The following is a 13221-nucleotide window of genomic DNA, read 5'->3' as shown; positions in this document are numbered from 1 at the left end:
GAAAACACAGACGAAATTAAACCATGGAGGGGAAGATACCAAGTCAACCTTTAAGAATAGAGATTATGCATTGTACAAAATTACAAATCATACCCAGCTAGCAGCTAGTATGAGATACTAATATGCTAGTTTGTCTCTTGAGTGTATTTCATAATGATATATATATACTCTCCCAATTTGCCATAGTATACCCCTCCGAGTTATTTGTATATCTCAACACATGTGGTATAAATTGCTTTTAATAGGGACATTTTGGTCAATAAACATTGGCTGGCAACTATGTTTAGTGGTAAAAAAAAGACCAACAGGTGTTGTGTGAAATTGAGGAAGTACTGTTCCCGGCCTATATATGTGGTGCATCCATTGATTGGTTGATCTCAGGTTTCAGTCAGAACACAAAAATAATATAGATTCAGCGACATTGACAATGACCTTGCAATGGTACTCCTTACTTCTGCACTTAGTTTTCGTAGCAGAGCTGACACAAGCCGTGGTTTTTGATGCTGCGGTACAACTCGATCCCAAAGACATTAAGATGACCATAAAGGTACGTATGGTCTCCATCTGATAATTTACCTTCTCTTTTGATTTTGTTCCGTTTCTGACATGCCGTTGTATCTATGTGCATACCCCCATTGCATTTTGTTCCGTTTCTGACATGTATGTATGCATGTTGCAGAGCAAAAATGGTGAAACAATCGATTGCGGTGAAATCTACAAGCAACCGAGCCTTAATAACCCATTGTTAAAGGACATCAAACACCAGGTTGATGATCCTTAAATAATGCATTTAAATAATTAGCCAGTGAATTTTTTGGCAACGTTCTGCCTTCATCCTTCATATCCAATTTTTATGCATACATACTACACACCTTTTTTTCTTTTGAAACAAGCGACGCAGTGTAAGAAGTGGATCTATAGTTCATCTACGAACCTGTGTACGCCTGACACTAAAGCAGGATGCATGCAGATAATGAGAGATATAGCCCGCGTCATGGCAGAGCAACAAGACGAGGAGGAGACGCACGCGGTGGTGGTGGAGCAGGAATGGCACAAAAGCACAAGGCAATGCCCCATGGGGAGCATCCCCATCGTGAGGGAGAACCCCTCCATTCCTCACCGCACGGGTCTTTTGCCAACACCGCTCCATGACAATGGCGATGCTCCTGCGGAGCCCAGACCTGAGGTCTCTCTCTCTCTCTCTCTTACGAAGTTTGTATACACTCACCGTTCCATATGCATTTTGCACTTGCAATTTGTTGATCCCGAGACAAGTTAAGTTGTGGACTTGGGTTTTGATTTTGGTGCAGATTGCTATAGCGATTGCTGTGAACGGGTCGTACAGTGGAGCGTATGTACTGCTGCCGGTGTGGAAGCCGGCACGCGTCCGCGACTTGGAAAGCAGCGCGACCTTTTTAGTCATGGCCGGCACCGTGAATCCTGATTTCAACCCTTCACCCGGCGTGTTACCCCCAGACATGAGCAACCAGATAGCCATTGGCCTCTATGTACGTACACGTGGGCTGGCACTGTTAGACTGTATATACATAGCCCTGTATTGTAACGTTGTATTGTACCCCTTGGATACCTCTATATAATGAGATAGCCACACCCCGGTTAGGGATGTCGTGCAGTTCCCAAAATATCTTGTTTTATATGGTATCAGTTTAGGTCACGATCACGATGTCTTCCGCTGCTCCCGCCGCCGCCGCCGTCGCGCCGACCTCCGTCGCCGCGGCCGCCGCCGCGCCGGTCCTTGCCCCTTCTTCGCCGTTCCTCGCCTCTGGGCCTCTCGTGGCGGCCTATGGGGCCCCGCCGCCGCCTGGGTCCCCGATCCAATCTCGCCCGCATGGCGAGACCTCGGATGACCTAGCCCCAGTCGTGGCCGATGCCGCCGCTCTACGGCGCCGCCCCGCCGCCGGCCTATGGCGCTACCGCGCCCTCGCCCTACGACTACTACCCGTATGGCGCGCCTCCGATGGCTCCTGGTGCTCCGCCGCTGCTGCCATCCTCGTGGCCGGCGTTTGGTGCGCCGCCTCTACATCAACCACCGGCGGCGCCACCGAGCCACCCCTATGGATCTTCGTCGTTGCCTCCCCAGCACCCCTACGCAGCCTACCCAGGGCCGCACGGGGCTGCGGCCTCCTACGCAGGAGAGGCGGCTGCCTCGCTACAGCCGTCGTACGGGGCTGCGGCCGCGCCACAGCCGCATCCTCCCGGGGCCGCGGTCATCCCGCCCTACGGGGCCCACGCTGCTGGTCCTCCCGGGTTTCCCGCACTGTATCCGGTGTCTGCTGCTCATACCGACCCGGTCGCCGCGTCGTCACCGTTCTACTTTTCACATCTGCTACCGGTGAAGCTTGCGCCGGATAATTACTTGTCCTGGCGTGCCCAGGTGTTGCCTCTTCTGCGGAGCCGCTACTTGGAGGGATATGTTGACGGGTCCATACCGTGTCCACCACCCCACCACCCAGCGTACCACACCTGGGTGGCCCAGGATTAGGCCATCCTCTCCGCCATCCAGTCCTCGCTCACCCCGAGCGTCTCGTCGCTGGTCATCTTCGCCGCTACATCCCGGGAGGCGTGGGCGGCGCTTCACACCAGTTTTGCCTCTCAGTCTCAGGCGCGTGCTCACTCTATCCGCACCGAGTTGGGTGAGACGAAGCTTGGTGACCTCAGCATCACCGACTACTTCAACAAAATGCGGGGTCTCGCCGACACATTGGCCTCCATCGGCCAGTCGCTACAGGATCAGGAGTTCACCACCTTCGTACTGAATGGGCTTGATGATGATTATGACAATCTCATTGAGAACGTTCACGGTCGCGATGACCCGCTACCACCTCGTGAGCTCTACGCCCGTCTGCTTGGCCGCGAGCAGCGCATCAAGGCGCGCCGAGCCTCTCCCAGTTTCGCCTCCGCCAATACCGCAACTCGCGGCAAGCCTCAGCGGTCATCCTCGTCCGGAGGCAAACCAGCGCTGCCCTCATCACAGGCTTCGAGGGGCAGCGCTCCGACCATCACAGGTGGTAACCGGCCCGTGGCGTGTTGTTCTTCTTGTGGTACCCAACAGGCGTGCCAGCTATGTGGCTTGGAGCGCCACATTGCCTCTCGCTGTCATCGTCGCTACAAGCAGGATTTTCTGGGCCTTGGCAACAACGGAAAGGGGAACGACAAGCAGGCCGCCGCTGCTGTGACGAGTCATGATCATGGTCGCACTTCGTCATACTCCGTTGATCCTGCATGGTACATGGACACTGGAGCTACCAACCACCTCACCGGTGAGATGGGTAAGCTCTCTACTCAGGAGCCATATCGCGGTCATGATCAGGTGCACACCGCTAGTGGAGCAGGTATGCGCATCTCTCATGTTGGTCAGGCTTCTCTCCTTGCACACAACTTTCGCACATTGCATCTATCTAATGTCCTTCGTGTTCCTTCTGCTACACGTAGTTTGTTGTCCATTCCTCAACTTACTCGTGATAACAATGTCCTTGCTGAGTTTCACCCCTTTCGTTTCTTTATCAAGGATCGGGACACGAGGGCCGTTCTGCTTAGCGGTCGTCTTCGCCATGGCCTGTATGCACTTGATGCGCCGCGCTCCTCTTCCACGTCGTCCTCTCCTCAGGTGTTCAGTGGTGTTCGTGTGTCGCCTACACACTGGCATGCGCGCCTTGGTCACCCGGCGACTCCCATAGTTCGACATATTTTGCATCGTCATGATCTACCAGTTGTGTCCAATAAAACTGCTGAAACAATTTGTGATGCCTGTCAGCAGGGCAAGAGTCATCAGCTTGCGTTTTTAGAGTCTAGTCGTGTTGTGAAACATCCTCTTGAGCTTGTGTTTTCTGATGTATGGGGTCATGCCCAGACATCCGTTAGTGGTCACAATTATTATGTCAGTTTCATTGATGCTTACAGCCGTTTCACTTGGTTATATCTTATTAAGCGAAAGTCTGATGTGTTTGATGTCTTCATTCAGTTTCAAGCACACGTTGAGCGCCTTCTTAAGCACAAAATCATCCATGTCCAATCCAATCCGACTGGGGGGGTGAATACCACAACCTCAACTCGTTTTTTAATAAGCTTGGGATCTCGCACCACGTGTCATGCCCTCACACACATCAGCAGAATGGTGCTGCTGAGCGTAAGCATCGTCATCTTGTTGAAACTGGCTTAACCTTGCTAGCTCATGCCTCCGTCCCGTTTCGGTTCTGGAGTGATGCTTTCTCTACAGCTTGTTTTCTTATAAACAGGCTACCCTCGAGGCTTCTGAAAATGCAAACTCCGCTTGAGCTCTTGCTTAATGAGACTCCGGACTACACTTTCTTCAAGGTGTTTGGGTGTGCCTGCTGGCCTCATCTCCGTCCATACAACAAGCGCAAGCTAGAGTTCAGGTCTAAGAAGTGTGTCTTTCTTGGGTACAGTTCTCTTCACAAAGGGTACAAGTGCTTAAATGTTCCTACCAACCGTGTCTACATCTCTCGTGACGTTGTGTTTGATGAAAATGTGTTTCCCTTTCGTGCACTTCCGACTGACCTCACCACTTCCACTTCCACACCACCAATGCATGTGTCTACACCTACGCCTGATCAGTTTGTGGATGTTGCATATGCCCCTGCGTTGCTTCCTAATCATGCAGCAGGTATTGGACGCGGTGCTCGGCTCGAGCTCCTTGATGAACAGGTCGCCGATGATTCTTCTGGTCGGGACGTGCATGTGCCATGCATAACGGGTGGCACCCGCCAACCCGCTCTCCAGTCGCCCGAGGCGGTCAGCCCGCCTGGCTCACCCACGCCAGCGCCAGTGGCGGGTGCCTCGCCCGCCTCGTCCGACTCGCAGGACCCGGCCACCCCAGTAGCCGCCTCGCCCGGCTCGCAGGCTTCGCCAGTGGCCACCTCGCCCGACCCGCGAGCCTCGTCCACACCAGCGGGACCCTCGCTCGGCTCGCCTGGCTCGCGGGCGTCACCAGCCTTGTGTGGCTCGCCTGGGCCACTGGCGGGGGCGTCCCCTGGGCCGGCCGGTGCTGTCGCTAGCCCAGCAGCCTCGTCGCCTGCCTCGGCCACCGGGGAGCCTGACTCGCCGGACTCGGCTTCGGCCTCGTCCACGACCTTTGCTGATTCTGCTCCAGCTCCGGCTCCGGCAGATTCTGCCGTCACACTTCGACCGCGCACACGGAGCCAGTCTGGTGTGTTTCGCCCGAAAGAGCGGACAGATGGCACGGTTGCGTGGCTTGCTGCGTGCATGGCTCATACTGCTGGTGACCCTAATGCAGAGCCTCGTCATTTTCAGGCTGCGTTGAGTATTCCTCATTGGCGTGCTGCAATGGAACAAGAGTTTCATGCCCTCCAACAGAATGATACTTGGCGTCTTGTTCCTCCAAAGTCTGGCGTCAACATCATTGATTCCAAGTGGGTTTTCAAGGTCAAGCGCCATGCTGATGGTTCCATTGAGCGTTACAAGGCACGGTTAGTCGCCAAGGGCTTCAAACAGAGGTATGGTCTTGATTATGAAGACACGTTCAGTCCAGTTATCAAGCCTACTACCATTCGGTTACTACTGTCTCTTGCGATTACTCGTGGATGGTTCCTTCGTCAGCTTGATGTACAGAATGCCTTTCTCCATGGCATTCTGGAGGAGGAGGTTTATATGCGTCAGCCGCCTGGTTTTGTTGATCCGACACGACCTCATCATCTCTGTCATCTGGTCAAGGCGCTGTATGGACTGAAACAGGCTCCTCGTGCATGGCATGCTCGCCTTGGATCTGTTCTTCGGGCTCTTGGGTTTACTCCATCCACTGCTGATACATCACTGTTCCTCCTCCAGCGCCCTGAGGTTACGATGTATATCCTGGTTTATGTTGATGATATCATCCTTGTCAGTTCTTCGGCTGCTGCAGCTGATCACCTTGTGGTTGCTCTTCGTGATGATTTTGCTGTCAAGGATTTGGGTGCTCTTCACTTTTTCCTTGGTCTTGAGGTTTCACGGTCCTCTACAGGTTTGACTCCCACTCAGAAGAAGTACTCCTTGGACTTGTTGCGTCGTGCTGGAATGCTCAAATGCAAACCTGTTTTCACTCCGATGTCTGCTACTGATCGGTTGTCTGCTCTTGATGGTGACTCTCTCTCGGCTGATGATGCTACTGAGTATCGCAGTATTGTTGGTGGTCTGCAATATCTCACTATCACCAGGCCTGATATCTCCTATGCAGTTAACCGTGTCTGTCAGTTTTTGCATGCACCCAGGACGTCTCACTGGTCAGCCGTCAAGCGTATTTTGCGCTATGTCAGTAGTACTGCTGCCTATGGTCTGCATCTTCAGCCTGCACCGTCATATGAGCTCTCGGCCTTCTCTGATGCCGACTGGGCTGGTTGTCCGGATGACAGGCGATCCACGGGGGGTTGACTCAACTCCCCTGACGTGCTGCAGGGTGCAGTTGGGTCACTGACATGTGCGCCATCCGGCAGACGAGCCCACATGTCAGTGACCGAATTGCACACTGCAGTACGTCAGACGATCCATGTCCCCAAGATGGATCCCCCTCCCCAACATATGATGAAGATTAACGTTGATGCAGCTGTTTTGAGAAACGATAATAGAGGAGTGGTCGCAACTATCTGTCGCAGTTATGATGGCATATATTACGGGCGTCAAATACACACGCTCATAATCTAGCTCGCAATTTTAATTTTTGTTAGGTATGGTCGTCAGGTGTGGCTTCTGAATTCACCAGCTACTTATATTGTACCCCTTTCTTTTGAGTAATAAAGAGAGCTAGATTTTCACTAAAAAAATCAAAATGAAAAAAAAGGGAAACATGGCGGCTTCTGTCTTGTCTAGCACAGCACAACAAAGCTCGAGAAGCTGAGTATCATCCAAGCTGTCAACACAATTCAACATTGCCCTCTGCCCGCAGCAGGACAAAATCCACCAAGCTCACAACCATCATAACAAGCTACATATGATATAAGGAGGCAAATCACATTAAATCCCATGTGCCAGCAGAAACCACACCAAATCGAATCTATCCACGCACAAGTCCAACTATTATAAACCAAATGCACATAAACAAAGTGGAATCACAACAGTGCCGACATGATCGACCAGCACACACCCTGGTCTACCAAATCCATAAGAAACACAGTACCACTAGGCCTTTGCACGAGCTTTGGAACTCCCCTGCACATAGGACAGAACATAATCATTAGGCATTACTCCCTCCGTCCGAAAAAACTTGTCCCTCAAATGGATGTATCTATCACCAAGTTAGTGCTAGATACATCCATTTGAGTGTCAGCTTGGGACAAGCTTTTTTGGACGGAGGGAGTACAATGCATGATGTTCGAATTAGATGGGTAGTATTTCAAGAGAAGAGTTACCATGTAACCTACCATCATCAGCCGGTCCCAAACACACAGGCCAAGCCGATGTAAACAAGGTACGCGCTCAAGGCGGAGGAAATGCCCGTCCAGCCCGGTCAGCAACAAGTCCCTCGTCACCTGTGGCCAACAGCGCATCTGACCCAAGCGCGGTGAAACTGCGAGGATCAGACTCCAAGAGACGCTGACGGTCAAACCTAGCTGCGACAGAGCGGCAACGAAAACGCAGACTCGGCGCATGACAGGCACGCGTGGCTCCGCCGTCTCTTCCTTTCCACTGGCACCAACGAGCGACGCGAGGAACTGTGTAACAGCGATTGCCAGCCCCACGCCCACCCGTGCGTACAGCCGTGCCACGTCATCAGTGGTGGCGCTGCAACTTGACATCGAAGCGCTGTGCATGAGGGACGCCGTCGGTGTCACTGCAAGCCCAAGGAAGGCCAGTAGCAGCCCGACGCCCACCGTTGCGGCGACCACGCTGAAAATCTGACTGGTGGACTTGAGATCATTTCCTGTTCATAGAAGACACAAGTTGGGAGTAAGTAGTAAACAAATGGAACGTGTCTGAGATTCTTTTAGATAGATAATTTAGCATAATCAATGGACAATTATGTAGCAAGAACTAAAAATATGCTTCCCACAATGATGAAATACAATGAAAAAATAATTGCAATGAACTGTAGCGACCAAGGGTAAATATTCTCATTAGCTAAAATAACACATCCTAAACCTTCATAGTGTTTGCTCTGAACTGAACCTAAAACACTAAACGCTGATCTGAATTTTCTAAAAGGTCGTAAAGTAAGTAAACTAATCATATATGTGACTGGTGGAAGAATTACTTATTCTTCACCCCAATCAATCCATGAGCCAAGGTTCACCGCCCAAACCATGTCGATGTAATCTTTTTGTTGGTCCGTTCGCACCCGTAAAACTGATGTAAATCAATTACTACTCGCAGCACATGGGTGGGCCCTGGTCAATCTCTATTAAATGAAACTGGTCGCACGTTCGCGAGGAAAAAGAAACAGCTAGCCCACTTCTCCTGATTGGGTGGTGCAACTGCGAGCTATTCGAGCTTATAGGCGATTACGCATCAGCCGCAACTGCTTCTTACTCTCCCCCGGCCAAGATGGCGCTGCTCTAGCACATGATGTTTCACCTCACAGGCTATGATGGCGTCACGGTGAGTTTTCAAGATTTGGGTAATTGCCAGGAACCCAGGACTGTGTATTTGTGCCCTCTCTTTTTACGCCCATCCTCTCCCATCCGGCATCCCGAATTTTTCTTTCCTCATCCATCGAGGAAGTTCCAGCTAAGATTGGGACAAAAATGGGGATTCAAGTCAGGTATTAATTAAGCTGTGAACTGCTTCCATCTCCATTTGATTCTGGATGCTGAGTTACTGACAGCTTAGCAGTGGTGTCGGCAGTCTTTGCATCTGATCTTTCCAAACGAAGCCAAACAAATGATGTCCTCGTTACGACAAATTTGTCTAAGCCATGTGGAAAGGTTGCAATAGGTGTGGTCATGAATTAGCTATTTCAGTAGGATAACTGAAGGCAATATCATGGTTCTGTAGGCACCGCGATAACTATCTGAACATGGTTCTGTAGGCACTGTAATAACTGCCTTTGCCTATGGCAATGACATGATTCACTTGTGTATGGTTTTCGTAGCATGAGTCATCTCTATCTATAGACATCATTTAGCTGTCACATTTCTTGAAAAAGTTTAGGCTGTTAGCATTTCAATTTACTTTCCTTCATGATAGCTATCTTTGTTTTCGGCTAAGTAGCTTTGTCAGGGTTTTCACATGATACTCTATAGTTGGTTTTACCACCTTGTTGCCGCAGCAAAAGAGCAACAAAATTCATACTGTATAAGAAAATCATCAGAAAAAAAATCAAAACATACCCATGAGACCAGGCAGTGCATGTGTCTCGCCGCCGACTGTAGGATGTTGAGGATCCTGAACCACGGCTGTCTCCTGTGGGAAGTGCTGGGGGTCGTCGAACTCCTGCTTTTGTTGTCAAACAACAGCAAAGAATATTAGAACAATGTAAGATAGTCCTACACAATATTAGAACAATGCCTTAAAACAAGTGACAAGCACCACATATTTTTTTCCAGCTAAATACTAATTGAACATTCTGATTGGTGGTTGCGGCATTAGGGTGTGTTTGGTTTGAGGGTATAGTGGAGACTGGAGAGAGACGGGTTGGCTCCGTCCCTAGCCTCCATTCCAGTGTCGTGATGGCACATGACGGGAAGATGACAACTGGCGGCAGGCATGGCATGAAACGAGGATGACCGGCGGTGGCAGCACCAACCCCTCTCACCTCTCTCAAGCGGCAGCGGCGGCGGCGATTTGGGAAGTGGCAGCAAGCAGTCAGCTGCGACGGGTAGGGAAAACTGGCAACAAGCAGCGTCGGGGTGAAGGATTTGGACGAGTTGCCGCTACAACGGTTGGTGTCGATCTTAGGCCACAGCAGTTGGAGATGAAACTAGGCGGCAGCAGTTGGGGGAAGCCGGGTGGGTGTTGGTCAGACCAGGGCACACGAGGCGGTGGTGGTTGATGGTAAGCTGTAACATTGCAAGCGATTGAGTTGGGTGTGTGCAGTTGGCCTTCTTGGATGTGCACTGCTGGCCTTCTTGGATATGTGTTGCTTGCTAGAGCATCCTGTAGTTTGTGATGCGAATCGGTGTTCAGTAGGAAGAGTGAAGTTCATATGTATTTGGTGTGTATTGACTTGATGCAAAAATCTATTGTAATGCCAGGCAGGGGTACAAAGCCAATGCAGACTCTGTACAATGAATCGATCTAAAATGTTTTGTTACGAATCCCAAGCAAATTAGATGTTTCAAAAGTTTGTAACGAGAAACAACGTCTCCTGGAATTGTACATAGTAATTGATTGTGCTGCAAATACATGTGAAATGCTAGGGAAATCTCAAACTGCATGTTGCTTAAGATACAAAGACATAATTTTGATCATATTTTACATACCTCTATCTCCAGGACGCAGTCATAAAAACTCTCACTCCCCTCCTCGTTACCCCGCTCTACATCACGGTCCATTTGACCTTGGCTCACCGCTCCTACTCCCTCCCCTCCTCCTTCTCCTTCCTCTGATGTTGATACTGTTCCTATCAGCTCTTTCTCCTTCCTCTTGGTACACACTCTCCGCCATTTCCGGTGGCGTATGCTCTGGTGCTGATGCTGTTGCAACGGCAACCCGAATTGGCAATCGGCTGGACAAGCTGAGTGGGGCACGCTACCAACGGTTTTAGAAATCAGAGAAGGAAAATTGATGTTTACAGAAATCCCAAAAAATGTTACCCTCACAACTCGGCACACCCTAACAATGTTGGGGGTCAGGGCCTCACCGTATGGTCGCGTTGTCGTCGGCGTCGGTGCCGCAATTAAGGACGCGCACGCTGCAAGGTCTCCGCGCCTCGCACGATACCAGCGCTCGCCTCCTCAATCTCGTTGCCGAACGCCATATGCTCGATGCCGGCAGCCACGCTCAACGGAGGAGCGCGCGGGACTTTAGTCCGCTGCACGCTGCTCCGACGAGCGCAGCCACCGCGCCGCCATGGACCGCCGCGGCGGTCGCCGGAGCGGGGGAATCGTGGACGAAGGAGAAATGTTTAGGGTTTTAGGCCGGCCCGTGAATTTGCTCCGCCTGGGATGATCAAAACCGTCCTGTAAAGATCGGACGGCCGGCGAGCACGCGCAGTAACTGGTGGGCTTTCGGGCGGTAAAAGGGCCGTATTCGGCTGTGGGCAAGGTTATGTTAGCCCAGTGCTAAAGTTTTTCCTTGTAAAGGAATTAAGCCTATGGGTCGGTTGTTTGACCGGCTGCCGCGGGGAATATTCAGGCCTTTTTTCTATTTTACAGTGAATTTTCTGTATTGATGTTTTGCGATGCTAATAAATTTTATTTAAAATTTCCTGAAAATCACACTTTAAATTATGTTTTGATTCCTGAGATAAACAGGACCAACGAGAATACCGTTTTGAAAAATTATGAACCATTCATGTTTATGACATTTTATGACCATCTCATGTTAATTCTATGAATGCTGATGGAAAATGTTCAAGATGGACATTAAATATGATAATATTTTGATCCTTTTATAATACTGACAAACATTGTTTTATACTCCCTACTACGAATCGCTAGCTATTATGTCTTTTGGTTCTTCGTAATTTTTTGCCCAATGGTGAGGAGTTGCAATTTTCCATGTTATTAGTCATACTAATGTAGGCTTATTTTCATGCAATGTCATACAATTACATTAATTCCAATCTTGGGGGGAGGTTTGCGGGAGTCCGGGACCTCCATCATGTAGGAGTTCGACACCCTTGGTCCACCCAAAACCCCATCCGGAGCCTGCTTCTTTCTCACTCCATTTATCCCCTTTCCTCTGTATCTGCTCCCTACCAGGCCTATGTCGCCGTTGTACCAACCCATCCGGCTGCCCAAGCCTTGTCGGACCTCCACCGCTCCACCAGGCACCAAACACTACTACAGATCCGAACACTACTGACCCATCGTCACTAACCGGCCACATGCCACGCGTCATTGATGTGCATTTGCACTGAGCTGCCTCAAAAGTGGTGTTGGTAGTATCGACTTTTGGACTATGCAAGATGGTTCTCACAAACGGGTCTAAAACTGACCGGCCAATAAAAGCTTCTACCAATGTTCAAATAAGACCACAGGTAATCACTGGCTGGCCACTAAATTTAGCCCGTCTATGTAGCTCATCCAAATCAGACCCTTTGTTTTTCCTGCCAGTCAATATTGCGTAGTCCACTAGTAGAAAAAGGGTCTATTGTCCCGGTTGGTGAGGGCCTTTAGTCCCGGTTCATGAACCGGGACTAAAGGGTCGGTACTAATGCCCTGGCCTTTTAGTCCCGGCCGCGGCCACGTGGAGCTTCACCTTTAGTCCCGGTTGGTAACAAATTTTATGACTTTTTTTGAATTTTTTTTGATTTTTTTTTATTTTCAAATTTCTGAATTATTTTAACCTCTAATCTCTAATCACCACCCCTCATCACTGCTCAATTTATCCTCTAATCTCTAATCACCCCTCATCATTCCAAATCATCTAATTTCCCGAATGATCACCCATCCTCCCACTCTCCCAGCCTGAGCACGCTTAACTTCCGGGTTCTATTCTTCCTCGTTTCCAAGTCTGCACTTGTTGTTTTCCCGACAATAGTAAGATGTCAATCCTATTAACCCTCAGGAATTTTGCTTGAGCATGAAGTGACATATTTCACTGTTTGAGTTTGAAACTATTGTTTTAAAAAACAATAATTATTTAAAAAACAATAGTTATTTTGAATAATTAGTTTGACCATTGTTTGACCATAGTTTGACCAGATTTGACCAAAATTCAAAATAACTGAAATAATTATTTAGTAACACTAATATTCTAGAATAATTAGTTTGACCATTGTTTGACCACAGTTTGACCATAGTTTGAATTTTTTTCGATTTTTTCCACTCTAGATCTTAAAAGCCCCGTAACTTTTTTCTGTTAGGTTTTTGAGGATTTTGAAAATGTTTAACGAGTTCCCCGTTAAATTTGGATGTATCTTTTCGAGTAGATGATTTTTCATATAAAAAACTTTTTCATCTGAGTTAGTATGCAAAAGTTATACCCATTTTTACAAATTCCAGAGAGATTTTGCAAATAAAGTCGAAATTCACATTTGCAAATTTCCCAACAACTAGACCACATATCACATGGGAAACTTATTTTCTTTTATTTTTTTGACATTTCCATCATTTTCTTTTATTTTTTTTAAAACTGAAAAGGCGATCC

The 13221-nt window shown here is 49.2% G+C and overlaps 1 protein-coding gene across 5 annotated transcripts; it reads right to left on the bottom strand.

The window, feature by feature from the left end:
- Positions 1–6734: 6734 nt before the first annotated feature.
- LOC123139347 (uncharacterized) lies at positions 6735–11049 on the bottom strand. Of its 5 annotated transcripts, XM_044559157.1 has the most exons (5): positions 10769–11043; positions 10389–10656; positions 9297–9399; positions 7392–7891; positions 6735–7179 (listed from the first exon to the last, which is right to left on the bottom strand). In XM_044559157.1, the coding sequence occupies exons 2-5, from the start codon at positions 10458–10460 to the stop codon at positions 7150–7152; spliced, it is 705 nt and encodes a 234-aa protein (XP_044415092.1). In that variant the 5' UTR covers positions 10461–10656; positions 10769–11043; the 3' UTR covers positions 6735–7149. The 5 variants fall into 5 exon arrangements, with proteins under 5 accessions (XP_044415092.1, XP_044415087.1, XP_044415088.1 ...); XM_044559152.1 differs by having other exon boundaries at positions 6735–7891; positions 9297–9402; positions 10769–11049; XM_044559153.1 differs by having other exon boundaries at positions 6735–7891; positions 9297–9402; positions 10389–10642; positions 10769–11049.
- Between the last annotated feature and the right edge of the window lie 2172 nt (positions 11050–13221).

This window comes from Triticum aestivum, chromosome 6B, assembly GCF_018294505.1.
Source record: "Triticum aestivum cultivar Chinese Spring chromosome 6B, IWGSC CS RefSeq v2.1, whole genome shotgun sequence".
Taxonomy (NCBI): Eukaryota; Viridiplantae; Streptophyta; class Magnoliopsida; order Poales; family Poaceae; genus Triticum; species Triticum aestivum.
The sequence above is the reverse complement of the archived record's forward strand: the minus strand, read 5'-3'. Positions and strand labels throughout refer to the sequence as shown.

Coding starts and splice junctions, on each gene's coding strand:
- LOC123139347 (XM_044559152.1), bottom strand. CDS start 10,460: ATGGACCGTGATGTAGAGCGGGGTAACGAGGAGGGGAGTGAGAGTTTT. Junction 9,403..10,388: donor ACTGCGTCCTGGAGATAGAG/GTATGTAAAATA, acceptor TGACAACAAAAG/CAGGAGTTCGACGACCCCCA. Junction 7,892..9,296: donor TGCACTGCCTGGTCTCATGG/GTATGTTTTGAT, acceptor TTCTATGAACAG/GAAATGATCTCAAGTCCACC.